The sequence below is a fragment of the Rhinoderma darwinii genome, chromosome 11, assembly GCF_050947455.1.
Source record: "Rhinoderma darwinii isolate aRhiDar2 chromosome 11, aRhiDar2.hap1, whole genome shotgun sequence".
Taxonomy (NCBI): Eukaryota; Metazoa; Chordata; class Amphibia; order Anura; family Rhinodermatidae; genus Rhinoderma; species Rhinoderma darwinii.
In genome coordinates, this window is record NC_134697.1 from 62587297 (window position 1) to 62610073 (window position 22777).

General features: G+C 40.6%; 1 protein-coding gene across 1 annotated transcript in view; it reads left to right on the top strand.

Moving 5' to 3' along the window:
• The window catches only part of LOC142662962 (uncharacterized), a 105429-nt gene that overhangs the window by 25733 nt on the left and 56919 nt on the right, over nt 1–22777 (top strand). The window contains exon 2 of the mRNA XM_075841256.1: nt 10178–10247. Coding sequence (XP_075697371.1) covers nt 10178–10247 — 70 coding nt within the window. The remainder of the gene's footprint in view (nt 1–10177; nt 10248–22777) is intronic.

Genomic DNA, 22777 nt, shown 5'->3' on the forward strand with positions numbered 1-22777 from the left:
ATATATATATATATATATATATATATATATATATATATATATATATATATATATCTGCTTAGCTTCTCTTCCTATAACATGCTGCCTGCAGAACAGACTGCATGTTTGAAGTGACAAGTTCCCTTTACTGTAAATTATGGATGCTGAATAATGTAAATGGACATATCAGGGTTTACTCACCTAGATAGATATGAGATCAATAGAAAAGCCATAGATAGATAGATCATATTTATTTATGTTTACAACAGTTCTTTTATATACACCTAAACATATTAACTGAATTGCTCCCTTTATGAGTAGGGATGATTTTGGTATTACGGGACAGCAGGTGTCGGGGAAATCAGTCTCCTCTCTACTGCTCTCCCAGGAGCCATCAACAGATTATAGGTGCCATTTATGACACCTGTATTCCATTAATAGAGAGTGAGAAGAAGCTGTCGTGAGGGCCACATGACAGGCCCTCACTATTCATAGAATATTAGTGCTGTAAATGGTGCCTATGTTCTGAGGAAAGCAAATGATAGGGACTTGTGAAGGAAGCAATTTAGGTTATAGATATACAGTATATTTGGAAGTTTCTGTAAATGTAATTATAATTTACTAATATATAAACCAAAGGTTTACTAATTGTAAACTTTTTTTCATTAACCCCACTCATTTACAATGCTGTGGTCACGAGGGCACAGCAGTTATGCCCACACAATCACCCGTAAAGGGGGGCTGCCAATTGTACCAAGACAAAAGTCGGGATCAACTCAAAAAATCTAATCCCGGCTGTTTAACCTATATTGCCTGCTATAAATAGCAAATGTGACATCATCCTAAAGGAAAAGGCTTCCTATTTGTCACCATCATCAGCCCCAACAATTGTAAACGCCAGGGCTCACGGTTAAATTGTAAAGCACTCGGCCTGACTACAGTGTTCCCTCTGAGCCTTTTTAGCCAGTGAGCAGGGCAGTTAGGGAAAGATTCTGTCATGTACGCCGACCCAAAGTATAACAAAAGAGTAGTCTTTTAGTACACGTTGGGAAGTTACAGTTGCAATTAAAAGTAAGTGAACCCTTTTGGAATTACCTTGCTTTTTGCATTGATTGCTAATAAAATGTGGTCTGGTTGTCATAATTATACACAAACACAATCTAAGGCCCCATGCACATGACCGCAATTATGGTCCGCAATTATGGACTTTTTTTACAGGCATGTGCATGGGGTGTAACTATACTAGTAACACACAAACAGTTTTACTGTTCATGTCTTTTATTGAGCACATTATGTAAGCATCCATAGGTCAGGAAGAAAAAGTAAATGTACCTTTGAATTCAATATCCTCCTTTAGAAGCAATCACCTCCACCATATATTTGCTGTAGCTGCAAATAAGATTTTCACAACATTGAGGATGAATTTTGGACCATTCCTCTCTTCAAATGTGTTTGAGTTCATCAATATTTTACTCTCACAGCCAGGGCCGATTCTAGCTTTTATGCTGTCTGAGGCGAAAATTGAAATGGCACCCCCCAGATCTTGATGACCTTTCCATGCTTGATAAACCTCCCTCTGGCTGTTCTACATTACTATCAGCCACCTTCAACTCTTGAGGATGCGCCGTTGCCTTGTACTCCCCTGGCATGCATGGTGCAGTGATGAAGCCGGGCAGAGTACACCTCGGTGTGTACCAAAGTAGTACAAGGCAATGGTGCATCCAAGAAAGTTGGAGGAGGCTGCTAGTGATGTATAAGACAGGGGGATATCAATCAAGCATGGAAAGATGGGTTTGAAGGCCGGACTATGTGACTCTTCAGGATAGTGGCTCCGCCCCATGACCCTTTAATGAGTAATTAGCATATAGTGTTTGCCGTCTTAAAAGTTGATTTTATAGATTTTGCTGCATCTGAAAAAAACATACTGGGGAATGTTTAGAAATATTATCAGGCCATGTTCTACCACATGGTGGCGGTTTAAGGGGTTAAAACTACCTGACAGGTTCCCATTAAATATACAATGAATTGAAAACAATTCCACCTGCCCTGCAATTCTGTTATTATAAATGTATCCTATATAATTACATCTCCACAAACAAGCTCTTACATTTATACGGCACGAGAACCAAGCTCAATACATATATACAGTACCAGAACAGAGCTCAATACACATACACAGCACCAGAACAAAGCTCCGTACATAAATACAGCTCCAGAACTAAGCTTAGTACATTTATACAGCACCAGAACAAAGCTTAATACATATATATAGCACCATAACCAAGCTTAGGACATGTATACAATACCAGAATGAAGCTCAGTACATATATACAGCACCAGAACAAAGCTCAGTACATATATACAGCACCAGAACAAAGATTAGTACATATATACGGTACTAGAACAAAGCTCTTTACATATATACAGCACTAGAACCGAGTGCAGTACATATAAACAGCACAAGAATCAAGCTCAGTACATATATACAGTGCCAGAACCAAGCCAAGAACATAAATACAGCACCAGAACAAAGCTCATATAAACGAAGATAAAATTCTCATGGTGCCACACACTGCACCCCTAAATATAATGGCGCCATAGTAGATAGTAGACCCTGTAGATAGTGCCCCACATACAGCCCCCTGTAGATAGTGTCCTACATATAGCCCCTCTGTAGATTGCACCCCAAATATAGCCCCCCTGAAAATAGAGCCCCACATATAGCCCCCCTGTAGATAGTGCCCCACATATAGCCCCCCTGTATATAGTGCCCCACATATAGCACCCCCTGTAGATAGTGCCCCACATTTAGCCATCCCTGTAGATAGTGCCTTACATATAGACACCCTGGGGATAGTGCCACACATGTAGCCCCCCTGTAGATTGTGCCCCACATATAGCTCCCCCTGTAGATAGTGCCCCCTGTAAATAGAGCCCCCCCTATAGATAATGCCACTTACACTTTTAAGAGAAAAAAACAACTTTACATACTCACCTGATCCAATTACCGCACCAACCTGTGGCAATGCAGGCATGCTCTCTTATGAGCAGGTGAACTGAGGCTGAACGACACAAGTTGCATTGTTGAAATGTGCTGATTGGCAGGGCAAGTTATTCTGCCCTGCCAATTAGCGCCTTTCAATGACGCAAGCTGTACCTATGCGCCTAGTCAGCACTTATGCATGTAATTGTATCTGCGTCCTATAGACACAGGTACAATTATAGTGCAGAAGTGGGTGGCGGCTGAGACGAAAAGCTCAACTCGCCTCATGGACGGTGTGGCCCTGCTCACAGCACCTTGATAGGGTTAAGGTCAGGACGCCATTCCAAAACACAAATCTTCTCTTTTTTTCAACAATTCTTTAGTTGATTTACTTGTATGTTTTGAGTTATTGTCTTGTTGTATCACCCAATGTCTGTTCAGCTTAAAGAGGCTCTGTCACCACATTATAAGTGCCCTATCTCCTACATAAGGAGATGGGCGCTATAATGTAGGTGACAGCAGAGAATTTTATTTACAAAAACTATCTATTTTTACCACTTTATGAGCGATTTTTAGCTTTATGCTTATTAGTTTCTTAATGCCCAAGTGGGCGTGTTTTTACTTTAGACCAAGTGGGCGTTGTACAGAGGAGTGTATGAATCTGACCAATCAGTGACCAATCAGCGTCATACACTTCTCTCCATTCATTTACACTGCACTAGCGATATAGCTATATCGCTATGTGCGGCTACATACACACACACTAACATTACTGCAGTGTCCTGATAATGATTATACATTACCTCCAGCCAGGACGTGAAGTGTATTCAGAATCCTGACACTTGTGAATCTTTTCTGTGAGTTTTTCAGCAAGGCAAACGTAATCTCGTTTTAAATGACACTTTACATCGTAATCTCGCGAGATTACGTTTGACTTGCTGGAAATCTCACATAAAAGATTCAGATGTGTCAGGATTCTGAATACACATCAAGTCCTGTCTGGAGGCAATGTATATTCATTATCAGGACACTGCAGTAATGTTAGTATTTGTGTATGTGGCTGCACATAGCGATATAGCTATATCGCTATCTGCTGTGTAAATGAATGGAGAGAAGTGCATGACGCTGATTGGTCACTGATTGGTCAGCGTCATACACTCCTCTGTACAACGCCCACTTGGTCTAAAGTAAAAACACGCCCACTTGGGCAATATGAAAGTAATTAGCATAAAGCTAAAAATCGCTCATAAAGTGGTAAAAATAGATTGTTTTTCTAAATAAAAATCACTGCTGTCACCTACATTACAGCGCCCATCTCCTTATGTAGGGGATAGGGCACTAATAATGTGGTTATAGAGTCTCTTTAAGGTCATGGGCTGCTTCCCTTACATTCTCTTGTAAAATGTTTTGATACACTTTTGAATTCATTTTACCCTAAATAATGGAAATGGTGTCTGGGCACTGAGGCAGCAAAGCAGCCCCAAACAATGATGCTCCCTTCACCATGCTTCACAGTTGGGGTGAGGTGTTAGTGTACAGTGTTCTTTTGGCTCCAAACATAGTGTAGTGAATTTGTGCTAAAAAGTTCCACTTTGTCTCATCTATCCATAAAACAAGGACAGAAGCAGTTTCCTTTGTGGTGTCCTTCCATGAACCCCATTCTTCTTCAGTATTTTTCTAATAGGTTTTTGCAGTTTGTAGAGTCCTCAATAGGTCTTTTGCTGTTACCCTTGGATTCTTTCTCACCACTTTCAGGATTGGCTGTTGTTCTCTTGAAGTGACAGGACGTCCATTTCTAGGGAGGGGAGCAATAGGTTAGAACCTTCTAAATTTATAGACAATTTATCTAACCATGTATTGATGTACACCCAGGTCTTTAGCAATGCTTTTTTAGCCTTTTTTTCAGCTTCATGTATCTGTATAGCATGTCTTCTGAGGTCTTCTGAAAGTTGTTTGCCTCAAAGCATGGTTCATACTGACTAAACTTTCTTGAGATTATTAGATTTGTTAGTAACCAGGCTTTGTGTGCCTTTATTTAATGGGAAAAGACCCTGTAAAACTCACACTTTCAATCTCATCTCCTTAATTGCCAAATAGCTCTTGAAAAGTCATTAGCACAGAGGTTCACTTACTTTTTCTCACTGCACTGTTGATGTTTACTCAATGTGCTGACTAAAAGGCAAGAACAACTGTTTGTGTGTTATTAGTTTAGTTAGATTGTGTTTGTCTATAATTTTGACTTCGACAACAATCAGACCACATTTTATTAGTAATCAATGCAGACATCCAGGTAATTTTCAAAGGGTTCACTTACTTTTTCTTGCAACTGTATATGTCGGTATACCTTTCTTTTTATTGTATGAAATAGTCTATAAGACTACGCTATTCCACATAGAGGCATTCAGTAAAAATCTATACTAAGCAATATACATTTTTCACTATGGGACCCTATATAGAATGTATACCTCTGAAGAAAGGCTCTGACGTAATTTGAACTGATCCTAAACCGAGAGAACAGCATCAAATAAATATTAAATCACAGCACTCTATTAATTAGCTGTTTATGACAGTGAAGGTGTTAATGTCAGTATACCTTGCGGTCTAGGGCAGTTAAGGGATAATTGTCAGAATTCCTGGTAGACAGCAGTGAAGGGGTTATTCTTTCATACCTGGGGTCCAATAGTTACTCATCGTTCCAGGCTCCAGCTTTGACCAGGCTGTAACAGGAAGCTGAACGCTGATTGTTCAACTTCCTGTTCTCTCCCTGCACTGATCATAGAGATGAGTGCAGCAAGGAAGATAGAGAGAATGTGTCAGCTGTAGCTATTTCAGGAGCGCTCTGTCCGACCATTAAGGGGGAGCTCAGGGAGTCTGCACAGAAACAAATAATTTTTAAGGCTGGGCTGCTGTGCAGGGCTGTACTGAGATAAGTTGCAACTGTATAAAAAAAGAATAAACATGATTGTTTAAAAAATAAAATCATAAAACATGAAAAAATAAAAACAATTATGGTATTCTCTTAATTGTTACAATGAAGACAACATGTTATTTATAGTGTTCGGCAAATTATTTAAAAAGAAACAAAAAAAAGAAAAAGCAATGGCAGAATTTAATACAAACAGTATATTAGATTTGCGGCACAATTATACCATTAGAAATACATCTCGAAACGCAGGCAAACATCAGTATGTGCAAATAATCTTGTTATTAGTTGAGAAATAAAAAATGTCTTTGTATATTTAACAGTTCCTTCAAATGTTCTCTATTAATTTCCATCTTGTAGCAATGGAGACAGTGTGATGAGCAGGTAACTAGAGTTAGGATCGTGGTAGAGTAGACAATTTCCTGTTTTAAGATAAATGCCACCCATAGCCATAAAATAGTATATGTCACAATTGTTTATTTCTCAGGGTGGGATATAGTACTTAACCTGTTCTGTGCAGATTCCCACATTGTTACCCGACGACCACTGTACAAAAGCTGTTTCCTGTATATATAATGTTTTGTCCATTTTTCTTCAGTGACAGTTACACATGAGGTGTTATATGGCCGATTGACTTTAGTGCTATTCTAGTAACCGACTCCTTTAATAGTGCCCTCCACCTCCCCCTTTGTGACCATTTAAATGTGCTGGTGCTTTGATGTTTAAAGACCTCATTGATAATGTTTTGCTGGCTTTCATTGATGCTCTATTAGAAGCCTCTTCTGTTGGGTTGTTATTTGAAGTGGTAAATACATCATTAAAAACGGATAGATCTGTTTAATGTATCTTTGGAGTTACAATCAATCAAATGTGTGTGGTATGGTTTACTATCAAATAGCGTCTTGGACAAAATAGAGGAAATATAAAGTCAAATAATCCACTGTGTTCTCCAAGCTAAAAAAAATGAAAATGTTATAATCTAGATCTAATGTTTTTAAGTGCCTTAATAATTTTTTTAATGTATTTTTTTTACCTTTTTACTTATAGATCTAACATTTTTAATGTTAATTTTAGTTCTAAAATTGTTATATTTTTTTTACCTTTTGATCTAATGTGTTATTTATTTTTTCAATTATTTACTTTTCTTAATTGTAATCAGTTTTTTTAGTGGATGAGACAATAATAATAATAATAATAATAATAATAATAATAATAATAATAATTATGCATAGTTAATTGTTTGAGAGCTTATCAAGTGCCCTGTGCACACTGGGCTACTTCTAGTAACTTTTAACCTATATGATGACTATGTGTGTAAATATAATACTTTACTGGTTCTATATGTAATCTAGATTTGTTATGAAATCACATTTAAAGGAAATAAAAGCCATTAATAAACATTCATTAGCTACTTATTACAGTCGACTGCGCTATTGTTTCCTCTGAAGCCACAGAACGGAGACAAACGGAAACCATTTGCAACGACAGCATTACCATTGAGATCAATGGTAGTGCAAACGGAAGCTATGGTTTCTGTTTGGCTTTCTGTTCATGGGTTCCCCTGATGGAAAGGTGTGACGGGACCCATGAATGGAAGCACGACGCAGATGTGAACGAGGCCTTCCATGTGTAAATAAAAGACTATTTAAAAAAACAGCAATATTGTTACTGTTGTTTCTAAAATATGTTCAAGGCATATACAAAACCTGCATTCCTTTTTGCACCAGTGTTTCTCAGTGTTCTTAAGCCTAATACCTATTACTCAAACAAATTATAAAGTACCCCACGGGCTTTGACCCTTAATAGCCTATCATGAGCACAGTGTTTGTACCCCCTAAAGACATGGCATTGACCCCCTGGAGTACACGTACCACAGGCTGAAAACCTGGGGTCTACACCAGGGGTCTCAAGCACGCGGCCCGCTAGTATCGGCTCTTCTCCGAGACTCTGGAATTCCCTGACATCGCTGTCCACATATGAACAGCGATGTCTGGGGCTTCCCCAGAGCCGGAGTCCCGAGCAGAGCGCTGGTGTCGGCTCTGCTCCGGGACTCTGTGGAATTCCCTGACATCGCTGCCCATATATGGACAGTGTGTCAGGGTCTTCCCCAGAGCGGAGTCCCGGGCAGAGCGCTATTATCAGCTCTGCTCTGGGACTCTGGGGAAGCCTCTGATGTCAGGGGCTTCCCCAGATCAGGAGTCCCAGTGATGTCAGGAGCACAGCTGGAGTCCCAGGAAGAGCCTACTAGCGCTCTGCCTGGGACTCCAGCTCTGGGCAAGCCCCTGACATCACTGGGGCAGCCTCTACAGAGGGCACTGGGGCAGCATCTACAGAGGGCACTGGGGCAGCCTCTACAGAGGGCATTTTGGCAGCCTCTACAGAGGGCACTTTGGCAGCCTCTACAGAGGGCACTGTGGCAGCCTCTACAGAGGGCACTGTGGCAGCCTCTACAGAGGGCACTGTAGCAGCCTCTACAGAGGGCACTGTGGCGTTATCTACAAGTGGGTGTGTGACTGTATCTGAAGAGGACACTGGCATTATCTAGGGGTGTGTTGCATTATCTACAGAGGGCACTGTGGCCTTATCTACAGAGGGCACTGTGGCCTTATCTACAGAGGGCACTGTGGCCTTATCTACAGAGGGCACTGTGGCCTTATCTACAGAGGGCACTGTGGCCTTATCTACAGAGGGCACTGTGGCCTTATCTACAGAGGGCACTGTGGCCTTATCTACAGAGGGCACTGTGGCCTTATCTACAGAGGGCACTGTGGCCTTATCTAGGGGTGTGTTGCATTATCCACAGAGGGCACTGCGGCAGCATCCACAGAGGGCACTGTGGCAGCATCCACAGAGGGCACTGCGGCAGAATCCACAGAGGGCACTGCGGCACGATCTAAAAAGGGGCTGCCCAATCTTGACATGTGTGCTAACTGAGCCTCCGGACTGCATTTAGCGACACTTAAACTGGAAAGCTGGATTGTTGAAATAAGCACGTGGAGAAATATCTCAAATTTTAATCCTAGCGCTATTATTATAGTAATGTAGTATTATTATTCTAGTAATATAGTATTATAGTAGTTCAAATAACTAATTGATTAACAATAATTTTGTATTGTATCAAATTTGAAAGTAATGCGGCCCGTCAACTTCCCATTTTTTCTATATGCGGTCCACTTACCCGGCCGAGTTTGAGACCCCTGGTCTACACCATGGGTGTTTTTTGGTAAGGTTAATCTATTGTATGCACTGTGGCTCAGTGCTTTCTATGTGGCTGAGGTCTTGACTTCACATCTGAGAATAAAGGTATAGGATTTTGTATACTAGGTTTGTATAACTTCGGGAATTTAGATTTTCTATCTATCTATCTATCTATCTATCTATCTATCTATCTATCTATCTATCTATCTATCTATCTATCTATCTATCTATCTATCTATCTATCTATCTATCTATCTAATATCTATCATCTATCATCTATCTATCTATCTATCTCATATCTATCTATCTATCTATCTATCTATCTATCTATCTATCTATCTATCTATCTATCTATCTATCTATCTATCTATCTATCTATCTATCTATCTATCTATCTATCTATCTATCTATCTATCTCATATCTATCTATCTCATATCTATCTATCTCATGTCTATCTATCTCATATCTATCTATCTCATATCTATCTATCTCATATCTATCTCTCTCTCTCTATCTATCTATCTATCTATCTATCTATCTATCTATCTATCTATCTATCTATCTATCTATCTATCTATCTATCTATCTACCAAATAATCACTGCTTTACTTCCCCATGCTGAGTTTCACATCATCCCAAGGATTGAAATAGAGAGTATAGTATCTTGAGGTACATTGGCATATACATGCAGAGGGAAGAGAGGAGCGCTGCACCTGCCCGCACTATGCCTGGCACACACTCATACAAGAAACAGTATCCTGCACTATCCAGAGGTGCAAAGACTGTTTCGTTCAATATGTTTATCAGCAGGTGCTCAGAGGCATGAAAATCTAATTTAACATATTAAATCCTGGTCAAGATCATGAAGAAGGAATCTTACATGAAATGCTGAAAGTAATTACAGTTACAAGAACCATGGATCTGATTAACTACCAACATGTGCGCAGACCTGCTTATTGCTCTAATTCTAGTCTGATTTTCATTCTTCTCCCAGATGTGTTGACAGGATTTTGGTCACGTCAGTAAATGAGCCGTGCTCTAATAATGTTCAGTTAATGAAATCTAAATATATTTCTATTCCCTTCCTTTGCAGAAACTGAAATCTCATCTGCCAAGACTTCGAGAAGTAAGAGACACGAGTGTTAAATGTCTGTGTCCACCTGGTAAGAACCTCTATCTTTTCATTGCTTGGTTACAGGGACTATATGCTTACAATTAATAAATATACAAATACGTGTGTACAACTTATGTATATATACTTAACAGGGTTCTCCATCATTATAAAGATAGTGGTTAAGTAGCTCAACACTAGACATTCATTACCCTGGGATATACTTTTAAAAGAGTTATTTGGTTGCGCCAAATCCTGAACAATTTATAAATCCACTATTGTTAAAGAATATCTGTCACTAGTTTAGTAATGCCCTATCTCCTAGCTAATCTAATAGGCGCTGTCACACTGATAATGCTAGTGAAAATTGTGCCCCAAAAAGTTTAGAATTTTAAAAGTTATGAGCTTTTTCTAATTATGCAAATGAGGCTATACTAGACACATGGGTGTCAACACCAGCGATTGTCCTGAGGTGGAGCCTCCTCACAGCCTCTGACGCTGTCCTATCAGCATGAAGCTGCTTCACACAGTGTGAGAGACTGAGGCTGGAGGGAAGGGGGATCACTTCAAATAGCCATATCTCCGGCTGTGGACCACCTAGAACGGCGGTTCTGGTGGCATATGAAAGATTAGATTCTAATCTTTCATAAGGATCGCAGTTCTAGCTGTGAAACAACCGGAGGTATCACCAGTTGAACACAAAGTTGGGAATGAAAGCTGTATACTATATGATCACACTGTGTAGCTGGGCTGAGAAGAGGAGAAGCTGTATGATTGGACTGTGTCATACAGAAAACATTACACTGACCAGAGTGACAAGGAAGAGTCACCTCCCATTTGGCAAGTATAGCCAAATTAGCATATTTAGAAAAAAGCTCATAACTTTGCAAATAATAAAAAATATTTTTAAAAAAATCATACTGTAGTTATCAGCATCATAGCGCCTATCAGATTAGTTAGAAGATAGGGCATTAATAAACTAGTGACAGATCTTCTTTAAGCTGATTGTATGGGCCTTCCACTGATCTTTATAGACACTTGCAGTTACCATAAGCATAAAGCTGCACTTATGTTTTTGGAAATTATAAAAGGGGGTGTGTTATATATATATAATGGCTAAATTAAACCATATTACAACAATAAAGTGTCTGTCTCATCACAGAAAACCCTTTTAATATGAGAGCCACACGTCCAGCTCCCTAGACCCCTGGTAAACAGATAATTCTGGCAGGGGAAGCTGCTGTCGGCTGCCAATTTTTGCCTGCAGTAACATCTACAGGAAAAAAATTATTATTACAGGGAGGAACAATATCCGCCAGAGATAGAACCACTTTCTATGACATTCATATGCCCAATGAATGAATATAAACTTACTTAAAATGTAATCCCCAAGCCCTTAACTCAGGGGCAATGGCATGGGAATTCAGAGAATTAGAAGCTTATATATGGGAGTCTAAGGCTATGTTCACACGGAGTATTTTGCACGAGGAATATCTGCCTCAAAATTCCGTTTGGAAGTTTGAGGCAGATTTTCCTCTCCCTGCACGCCGATTTTCGCTGAGTTTTTTGCGGCGTTTTTCGCCCGCGGCCATTGAGCGCTGCGGGCATAAAACACCGTGAAATACGCTTTCTCTGCCACCCATTGAAGTCAATGGGAGGTCAGAGGCGGAAACGCCCGAAGATAGGGCATGTCGCTTAATTTTCCCGCCAGGCAGTTTTACTGCTCGCGGGAAAAAGACGCCGACGCCTCCCAGTGAAATCAATGGGAGGCATTTTCGGCCCGTTTTTGCCGAGTTTTGCGACGCGGTTTCCGCGTCAAAAAACTCGTCAAAATACTCTGTGTGAACATAGCCTAATAAGTGGGCTTTATAAGCAATATATGGACATTAGTCCCTATAGACATATCCCAGCTCCACATAAACTGTATCGACAAAGAGTAGGTCAACTACCAGTGCAAACCCGCAGGCGCAATCCCTAAGATCAGCCTGGGTGTCCTGAATTCTTGACAGAATCTATGTTAGGAGGTATAAGCATAAGCAGTGCCCTGTTAGTTTAGCTATATATATATATATATATATATATATATATATATATATATATTGTTAGAGAGCCTTTTTAACATATCTAGAATATATCATTTACGTTTTACAAGTGACCTTAACCTACACATATAACTAAATGATATCACAATCATTATATATTTAGCTCATTCCTTCTACTACACGCAGATCATGGGAATGTGAGACCTTCAAATCTTCTGGAAATGTTTCTAGTAAAATAGTGTCACTTAATACACAGTTTGTGTTTGTAGTTGAACTTTGACACGAGTGAAACCTCGGTGGTAATCAGGGTCATTTTGAGTGACCTGACCTCTCTGCTTTAATATTCATCAAAACCAAGTTCTTTAGAAATTATTCCGATTTAATGATATTCATGTGTTGCTCAGTACAATGGTTTGACCTCTTGTGCATGCGTTGTTGCTTGTTACCATCACCACAATTGTTTGAGGTTTTCTCTCTTCGTTATTCCATGATTCATCATTACACGGGGTCTTTTTATAGAAAAACAAAGTTTCTAAACATTCTATTTTCTTGTTACACGACGTCTGCTGTACTTTTATTTGTCGAAAGTGATCGAAATTAACCTTTTGTTTTTAATTCATGGATTTTCATGAAGAAATAAAATAATAATTTACTTTTTCCGTTTCCTTGAATCTTCACCGTTCCTATACTTAAGCATTTTCCTACTGGAATGTACCGTCGCTTGTTTCAATTAGGGCAATAGTGAGGGTCATGAAAAGGGGCCAATATGTATTAATTTTGATATAGAGACAACTATATTGTCTGTAACTCAAACTGGATTTCCTTTTGAATTGTTGGGCTGCAGTGAAGATATCTTTGATTATTATAATAATATTAACCCCTTCCCTCTTTAGCCACTTTTGACCTTCCTGACCAAGCCTCATTTTTCAAATCTGACATGTTTCACTTTATGTGGTAATAACGTCGGAATGCTTGTACCTATCCAAGCGATTCTGAGATTGTTTTCTCGTGACACATTGGACTTTATGTTACTGGCAAAATTTGCCCGATACATTCAGTATTTAATTGTGAAAAACACCAAAATATAGTGAAAAATTGCAAAAAATAGCATTTTTATCAATTTAAATGTATCTGCTTGTAAGACAGGCAGTTATAACACACAAAATTGTTGCTAATTAACATCCCCCATGTGTCTACTTTAGTTTGGCATCGTTTTTTGAACATCCTTTTATTTTTCTAGGACGTTACAAGGCTTAGAACTTTAGCAGCAATTTCTCACATTTTCAAGAAAATTTCAAAAGGCTATTTTTACAGGGGCCAGTTCAGTTCTGAAGTGGCTTTGAGGGCCTTATATATTAGAAACCCCCAAAAAGTCACCCCATTTTAAAAACTGCACCCCTCAAAGTATTCAAAACAGCATTCAGAAAGTGTTTTAACCCTTTAGACGTTTCACAGGAATGAAAGCAATATAGAGGGGAAATTTATAAATTTCGTTTTTTTTTGCAGAAATTCATTTTGAATCCATTTTTTGTGTAACACAGAAAGTTTCACCAGAAAAATGCAACTCAATATTTATTGCCCAGATTCTGCAGTTTTTAGAAATATCCCACATGTCGCCCTAGCGTGCTTATGGACTGAAACACAGGCCTCCGAAGCAAAGGAGCACCTTGAGGATTTTGGGGCCTTGTTTTTATTACAATATATTTTAGGCACCATATCCGGTTTGAAGGACTCTTGCGGTGCCAAAACAGTGGAAACCGCCCACAAGTGACCCCATTTTGGAAACTACACCCCTTGAGGAAATTATCTAGGGGTATAGTGAGCATTTTGACCCCACAGGTTTTTTGCAGAAATTATTGGAAGTAGGATGTGAAAATGAAAATCTACATTTTTCACAATAAAACGTAGGTTTAGCTCATTTTTTTTTCATTTCCACAAGGACTAAAAGAGAAAAAGCACCACAACATTTGTAGAGCAGTTTGTCCCGAGTAAAACAGTACCCCACATTTGATCATAGACTGCTGTTTGGACACATGGCAGGGCTTAGAAGGGAAGGAACCCCATTTGGCTTTTGGAGCTCAAATTTAGCAGGAATGGTTTGCGGAGGCCATGTCACATTTGCAAAGCCCCTGAGGGCACAAAACAGTGGAAACCCCCCACAAGTGACCCCATTTTGGAAACTACACCCCTTGAGGAAATTATCTAGGGGTATAGTGAGCATTTTGACCCCACAGATTTTTTGCAGAAATTATTGGAAGTAGGATGTGAAAAATGAAAATCTACATTTTTCCCAATAAAACGTAGGTTTAGCTAATTTTTTTTCATTTTCACAAGGTCTAAAAGAGAAAAAGCACCACAACATTTGTAGAGCAGTTTGTCCCGAGTAAAACAGTACCCCACATTTGATCATAGACTGCTGTTTGGACACACGGCAGGGCTTAGAAGTGAAGGAACCCCATTTGGCTTTTGGAGCTCAAATTTAGCAGGAATGGTTTGCGGATGCCATGTCGCATTTGCAAAGCCCCTGAGGGCACAAAACAGTGGAAACCCCCAACAAGTGACCCCATTTTGGAAACTACACCCCTTGAGGAAATTATCTAGGGGTATAGTGAGCATTTTGACCCCACAAATTTTTTGCAGAAATTATTGGAAGTAGGATGTGAAAATGAAAATCTACATTTTTCCCAATAAAACGTAGGTTTAGCTCATTTTTTTTCATTTCCACAAGGACTAAAAGAGAAAAAGCACCACAACATTTGTAGAGCAGTTTGTCCCGAGTAAAACAGTACCCCACATTTGATCATAGACTGCTGTTTGGACACACGGCAGGGCTTAGAAGGGAAGGAACCCCATTTGGCTTTTGGAGCTCAAATTTAGCAGGAATGGTTTGCGGATGCCATGTCGCATTTGCAAAGCCCCTGAGGGCACAAAACAGTGGAAACCCCCCACAAGTGACCCCATTTTGGAAACTACACCCCTTGAGGAAATTATCTAGGGGTATAGTGAGCATTTTGACCCCACAAATTTTTTGCAGAAATTATTGGAAGTAGGATGTGAAAATGAAAATCTACATTTTTCCCAATAAAACGTAGGTTTAGCTCATTTTTTTTCATTTCCACAAGGACTAAAAGAGAAAAAGCACCACAACATTTGTAGAGCAGTTTGTCCCGAGTAAAACAGTACCCCACATTTGATCATAGACTGCTGTTTGGACACACGGCAGGGCTTAGAAGGGAAGGAACCCCATTTGGCTTTTGGAGCTCAAATTTAGCAGGAATGGTTTGCGGATGCCATGTCGCATTTGCAAAGCCCCTGAGGGCACAAAACAGTGGAAACCCCCCACAAGTGACCCCATTTTGGAAACTACACCCCTTGAGGAAATTATCTAGGGGTATAGTGAGCATTTTGACCCCACAAATTTTTTGCAGAAATTATTGGAAGTAGGATGTGAAAATGAAAATCTACATTTTTCCCAATAAAACGTAGGTTTAGCTCATTTTTTTTCATTTCCACAAGGACTAAAAGAGAAAAAGCACCACAACATTTGTAGAGCAGTTTGTCCCGAGTAAAACAGTACCCCACATTTGATCATAGACTGCTGTTTGGACACACGGCAGGGCTTAGAAGGGAAGGAACCCCATTTGGCTTTTGGAGCTCAAATTTAGCAGGAATGGTTTGCGGATGCCATGTCGCATTTGCAAAGCCCCTGAGGGCACAAAACAGTGGAAACCCCCCACAAGTGACCCCATTTTGGAAACTACACCCCTTGAGGAAATTATCTAGGGGTATAGTGAGCATTTTGACCCCACAAATTTTTTGCAGAAATTATTGGAAGTAGGATGTGAAAATGAAAATCTACATTTTTCCCAATAAAACGTAGGTTTAGCTCATTTTTTTTCATTTCCACAAGGACTAAAAGAGAAAAAGCACCACAACATTTGTAGAGCAGTTTGTCCCGAGTAAAACAGTACCCCACATTTGATCATAGACTGCTGTTTGGACACACGGCAGGGCTTAGAAGGGAAGGAACCCCATTTGGCTTTTGGAGCTCAAATTTAGCAGGAATGGTTTGCGGAGGCCATGTCGCATTTGCAAAGCCCCTGAGGGCACAAAACAGTGGAAACCCCCCACAAGTGACCCCATTTTGGAAACTACACCCCTTGAGGAAATTATCTAGGGGTATAGTGAGCATTTTGACCCCACAGGCTTTTTGCAGAATTTATTGGAAGTAGGCCGTGAAAATGAAAATGTAAATTTTAACCAATAAAACGTAGGTTTAGCAAAATTTTTTTTCATTCCCACAAGGACTAAAGGAGAAAAAGCACCACAACATTTGTAGAGCAGTTTATCCTGAGTAAAACAGTACCCCACATGTGGTCATAAACGGCTGTTTGGACACACGGCAGGGCTCAGAAGGGAAAGAACACCATTTGGAGTTCAAATGTAACTGGAATGGTTTGCGGTGGCCATGTCGCATTTGCAAAGCCCCTGAGGGGTCAAAACAGTGGAACCCCCCCACAAGTGACCCCATTTTGGAAACTACACCCCTTGAGTAAATTATCTAGGGGTATAGTGAGCATTTTGACCCCACAGGCTTTTTGCAGAATTTATTGGAAGTAGGCCGTGAAAATGAAAATGTAAATTTTAACCAATAAAACGTAGGTTTAGCAAAATTTTTTTTCATTCCCACAAGGACTAAAGGAGAAAAAGCACCACAACATTTGTAGAGCAGTTTATCCTGAGTAAAACAGTACCCCACATGTGGTCATAAACGGCTGTTTGGACACACGGCAGGGCTCAGAAGGGAAAGAACACCATTTGGAGTTCAAATGTAACTGGAATGGTTTGCGGTGGCCATGTCGCATTTGCAAAGCCCCTGAGGGGTCAAAACAGTAGAACCCCCCCACAAGTGACCCCATTTTGGAAACTACACCCCTTGAGTAAATTATCTAGGGGTATAGTGAGCATTTTGACCCCACAGGCTTTTTGCAGAATTTATTGGAAGTAGGCCGTGAAAATGAAAATGTAAATTTTAACCAATAAAACGTAGGTTTAGCAAAATTTTTTTTCATTCCCACAAGGACTAAACGAGAAAAAGCACCACAACATTTGTAGAGCAGTTTATCCTGAGTAAAACAGTACCCCACATGTGGTCATAAACGGCTGTTTGGACACACGGCAGGGCTCAGAAGGGAAAGAACACCATTTGGAGTTCAAATGTAACTGGAATGGTTTGCGGTGGCCATGTCGCATTTGCAAAGCCCCTGAGGGGTCAAAACAGTAGAACCCCCCCACAAGTGACCCCATTTTGGAAACTACACCCCTTGAGTAAATTATCTAGGGGTATAGTGAGCATTTTGACCCCACAGGCTTTTTGCAGAATTTATTGGAAGTAGGCCGTGAAAATGAAAATGTAAATTTTAACCAATAAAACGTAGGTTTAGCAAAATTTTTTTTCATTCCCACAAGGACTAAAGGAGAAAAAGCACCACAACATTTGTAGAGCAGTTTATCCTGAGTAAAACAGTACCCCACATGTGGTCATAAACGGCTGTTTGGACACACGGCAGGGCTCAGAAGGGAAAGAACACCATTTGGAGTTCAAATGTAACTGGAATGGTTTGCGGTGGCCATGTCGCATTTGCAAAGCCCCTGAGGGGTCAAAACAGTGGAAACCCCCCACAAGTGACCCCATTTTGGAAACTACACCCCTTGAGTAAATTATCTAGGGGTATAGTGAGCATTTAAAAAAATGTTTCAATTAAAATCCATGGATGTGTGATAAACTTTGAAGCACTCTTTTATGCACAGGCCAGGTTTGTCGGGACAGGTTTCACAATGATAAGTTGTGTCTCGTCTTCTCCCTCTGTTGTACACTTTGCACCTTTTTTGGCTCCTTCCCTTTTTACCAGTGGGGGGGATTTCGCCAGGAAAGTGTTGCCCTGGTACAATACGTGGACCATCGCTTCTAGAAGTACTGGGGCTCTCCCCTTCCTGGTCCCCAAATACAAGGGCCTTGATAACCGCTTCTTGAAACTGAAGGAATGTCCCTGTCCGGCCTGCACATCGGTATAGCACGTAAGCGTTATACAATGCCATCTGTACCACGTGCACGGCCAGCTTTTTGTACCACGTCTTTGTTTTACGCATGGCACTGTACGGCTTCAGTACTTGATCAGAGAGATCAACACCTCCCATGTACTTATTGTAGCCGAGGATGCAGTCTGGCTTGGGGGTCATTGTGGTGCTACCTCGGACAGGGACAGGGGTGATGCCACTACCGTGTATTGTGGTCAACATAAGGACGTCCCTCTTGTCCTTATACTTGACCAGCAACAAGTTATCGCTGTGTAGTGCCCTGCTTTCTCCTTTTCTTAGGGGTTGCCCAATCAGATTTTTAGAGAGGCCTCTCTGATTTTTGCGCACGGTGCCGCATGCTACAGTACTTCTGGTGGAGAGGCATTTAAATAGTGGGATGCTGGTATAGAAGTTATCCACGTAAAGGTGATAACCCTGGTCCAGCAGTGGGTGCATCAAGTCCCACACTATTTTTCCACTAACTCCCAGGACAGGGGGGCATTCTGGAGGTTCTATCCTGGTGTCCTTCCCTTCATAAACCCGAAACCTGTAGGTGTACCCTGAGCTGCTCTCGCACAGCTTGTACATTTTAATTCCATACCTCGCCCTCTTGCTTGGCAGGTATTGGCGGAATTTTAGTCTCCCCTTAAAATGTACAAGGGACTCGTCTATTGCTATGTTCTTTTCGGGGGTGTACACTTCCTGAAATTTGGTGCAGAAATAATCAATCATTGGCCTGATTTTGAATAGGCGGTCGTATGTGGGGTCATCACGGGGCGGGCACTGTGCATTATCATTATAATGCAAAAATTTCAGAATAATTTCAAATCGTGCCCGGGTCATTGCCATGTGGTATAATGGGGTGCTGTATAAAATGTCCGCACTCCAGTATTGCCTAATCTCTGGTTTTTTTACTAGGCCCATATGTAGGACAAGGCCCCAAAATTTCATCATCTCCGCTGCCTCTATGGGGGTCCACCTAGCAAATGATGACGTGGGGTTTTGGGCTAAAAATTGTTGGGCATATAAATTTGTTTGGGCCGCCATTACATTAACAAAATCCTCAGTGAAAAACAGATTGAAATAGTGAATTTCTGCGAGGCCTACAGTCTCAAATAGAATTCCAGAGCTCCCTGTGAAATCTGGAATGTGAGGCTCATAATTATCAGGGGGTGGGTTCCACAGGGTATCGCTCATTTGGGGGGTTGCCTCAGCTGATGTCCTGGGGCGTCTTTGCGGGGGTTCCTCATCACTGGATGAGGATGATGAGGTCAAGATGAATGGGGCAATTTCCTCTTCTCCCTCGCTGGCCGATTCAGTGTCAGAGGCCAGGATGGCGTATGCCTCCTCAGCGGAGTAGAGCCTTTGAGATGATTGGGCCATTTTTATTAGGGGGGTATGTAGTGCTTCAACACGTGTAATACTCTTTATAGAGGTGGTTTTGTATGTTGTGCTTTTACACGTGTAATATGAAATTTATAGGAAAAAAAAAAGAAAAAGAAGAGAAGAATAAGAAAAATTTAGGAGAAAGAAATTTATTGAACGTTCAATATAGAACTGTAAAAAAAACTGAGCTACAACTGTGTCGCTACGCTATCAGAAATTTAGTGAACAAATTTCAGTTAAAAAAAACTGAATGTATGTCACTAAATGGACGCTGACTATAAGATGTAAATTTATACTAAAACTGTCGCTACGCTATCAAAAATTTAGTGAACAAACTTCAGTTAAAAAAAACTGAATGTTCGTCACTAAACAGACGCTGACTATAACGCTATAAATTTATACTAACTGTCGCTACGCTATCAAAAATTTAGTGAACGAACTTCAGTTAAAAAAAAACTGAATGTCCGTCACTAAATGGACGCTGACTATAAGATGTAAATTTATACTAAAACTGTCGCTACGCTATCAAAAATTTAGTGAACAAACTTCAGTTAAAAAAACTGAATGTCCGTCACTAAACGGACGCTGACTATAACGCTATAAATTTATACTAACTGTCGCTACGCTATCAAAAATTTAGTGAACGAACTTCAGTTAAAAAAAACTGAATGTTCGTCACTAAACGGACACTGACTATAACGCTATAAATTTATACTAACTGTCGCTACGCTATCAAAAATTTAGTGAACGAACTTCAGTTAAAAAAAAACTGAATGTCCGTCACTAAACGGATGCTGACTATAAGATGTAAATTTATACTAACTGTCGCTACGCTATCAAAAATTTAGTGAACGAACTTCAGTTAAAAAAAACTGAATGTCCGTCACTAAACGGACGCTGACTATAACGCTATAAATTTATACTAACTGTCGCTACGCTATCAAAAATTTAGTGAACGAACTAAATGTCCGTCACTAAATGGACGCTAACTATAAGAAGTCAATTTATTCAAACTGTATAAAAAAATATATAGCTAGAACTTCTGCTATATATCTTTTTTTACAAAACGGACGTCAGTAAACGTCCGCTACTCTAATGGCGGTCACTGATCAGCACTCAGTGGCCGCAGGGCGCACACAGGGAGGTGCAAAATACAAAAAAAAAGGAAGTCCTGTGCCAAAAAATTGGCGGTCAGTGATGGCGGTCACTGATCCGCACTCGGCGGCCGCAGGACGTAAAAAGGGAAAGATGGGGAGGGTGGGATGGGGGGGGAGGGTACAGGGATAAGAAGTTTAGGAAAAAAAACAAGTGCTGCTGCTAAAAAAAAAAAAAATCAGCAGCAGCACAGTTGATGATGATGACGGTTCACTCTTCTGCAGGAAGCAGTCGGATGAAGACGTCACAGCAGGATCGCAGCACAGAAGGCCTCAGATTCGGTAAGTTGGCTTCACAGACGGTCACACCAGCTCTGCTCACCGTTCCTAACCGGAATGAGGTGGGCAGGGCTGGTGTAGGGTGTTTCAAACACCCGCCATGGCTGCGATTGGTCGGTCGGTGCTGACCGACCAACCATAGCGATCTGGGGGCTGGCATCACCGCCATTTTTTACATGGAACATGGTAGTCATTGGTGCTGTCCTAGACAGCACCAATCACCACCATATCACTGTGCCCTGTGGCACAGTGATTGGCAAAAGCCGCAAACAGCCGCAATTGGCCGGTCTGAATTGAACGGCCAATGGCGGCGATCGCCGATGCGGGGGGGAGGCGACACCCCCCTGGGCATCGTGTACAGATGTCCTGCTGTTATGAACAGCAGCCATCTTTACTTTAAAACTTTTATTTTTGATACGGTAACCCCTTCTGCATTTGACGTACATGTACGGCAAGATGCGGGAAGTCAATGCTTTCCATGACGTACATGTACGGCAAATGTCGGGAAGGGGTTAAAAGGGTTGTCTGAGATTAGAAAAAGGTTCTTTTCTGCTAACAGAAAGGCCATGTTCAGACGTGGCATAATTTTTCCGCTGCAAATGTTGGGGCAGATTTGGGGCAATTATGCAACGAATCTGCAGCAACATTTGCATATCTGACAGGTAATGCAGACGTTGCAGATATCACAGTGGACTTGCTGCAGATTCCAGTTTCTTCTCCGCAACATAATGATCATGCTGCGGAGGGAAAATTCAGCACCGCAGCCTAAATTCCGCACAGTTATTTTCCGCAACGTCTGAACTAAGTTTCCTAAAAATGTATAGAAAGAAATGTAAAAAACAGCTGCTGCAGATTGTCCGCAGATCTGAATGTGGCTTTACACTCTTGTCCATAGGCCGTATCTGGTATTGCAACTCAGCCCCATTCACTTAAAGAGGCTCTGTCACCAGATTTTCACACCCCTATCTCCTATTGCAGCAGATCGGCGCTGCAATGTAGATTACAGTAACGTTTTTTTGTTTTTTTTTAAAAACGAGCATTTTTGGCCAAGTTATGAGCATTTTTATATTTATGCAAATGAGCCTTTCTTAAGTACAACTGGGCGTGTTTAAAGTTATGTCCAAGTGGGCGTGTATTGTGTGTAACATCTGGGTGTTTTTACTTCTTTTACTAGCTGGGCATTGTGAATAGAAGTGTATGAAGAGAAGTGGATGATGCTGATTCGTCAGCATCATACACTTCTATTCACAACGCCCAGCTAGTAAAACAAGTAAAAACGCCCAGATGTACACACACAATACACGCCCAGTTGGACATAACTTTAAACACGCCCAGTTGTACTTAAGAAAGGCTCATTTGCATAAATATAAAAATGCTCATAACTTGGCCAAAAATGCTCGTTTTTGAAAAAAAAAACGTTACTGTAATCTACATTGCAGCGCCGATCTGCTGCAATAGGAGATAGGGGTTGCAAAATCTGGTGACAGAGCCTCTTTAAATTGGGCTGATCTGCAATACCAGAGGCAGCCTATGAACTATTTTTTTTCTTTTTTTTTTACTTAAACCATGTTCCATTTATTAACTTATTATTAAAGGGGTTTTCTGGCATTTTGAAAAACCTCAGTATAATCAACAGTTACATA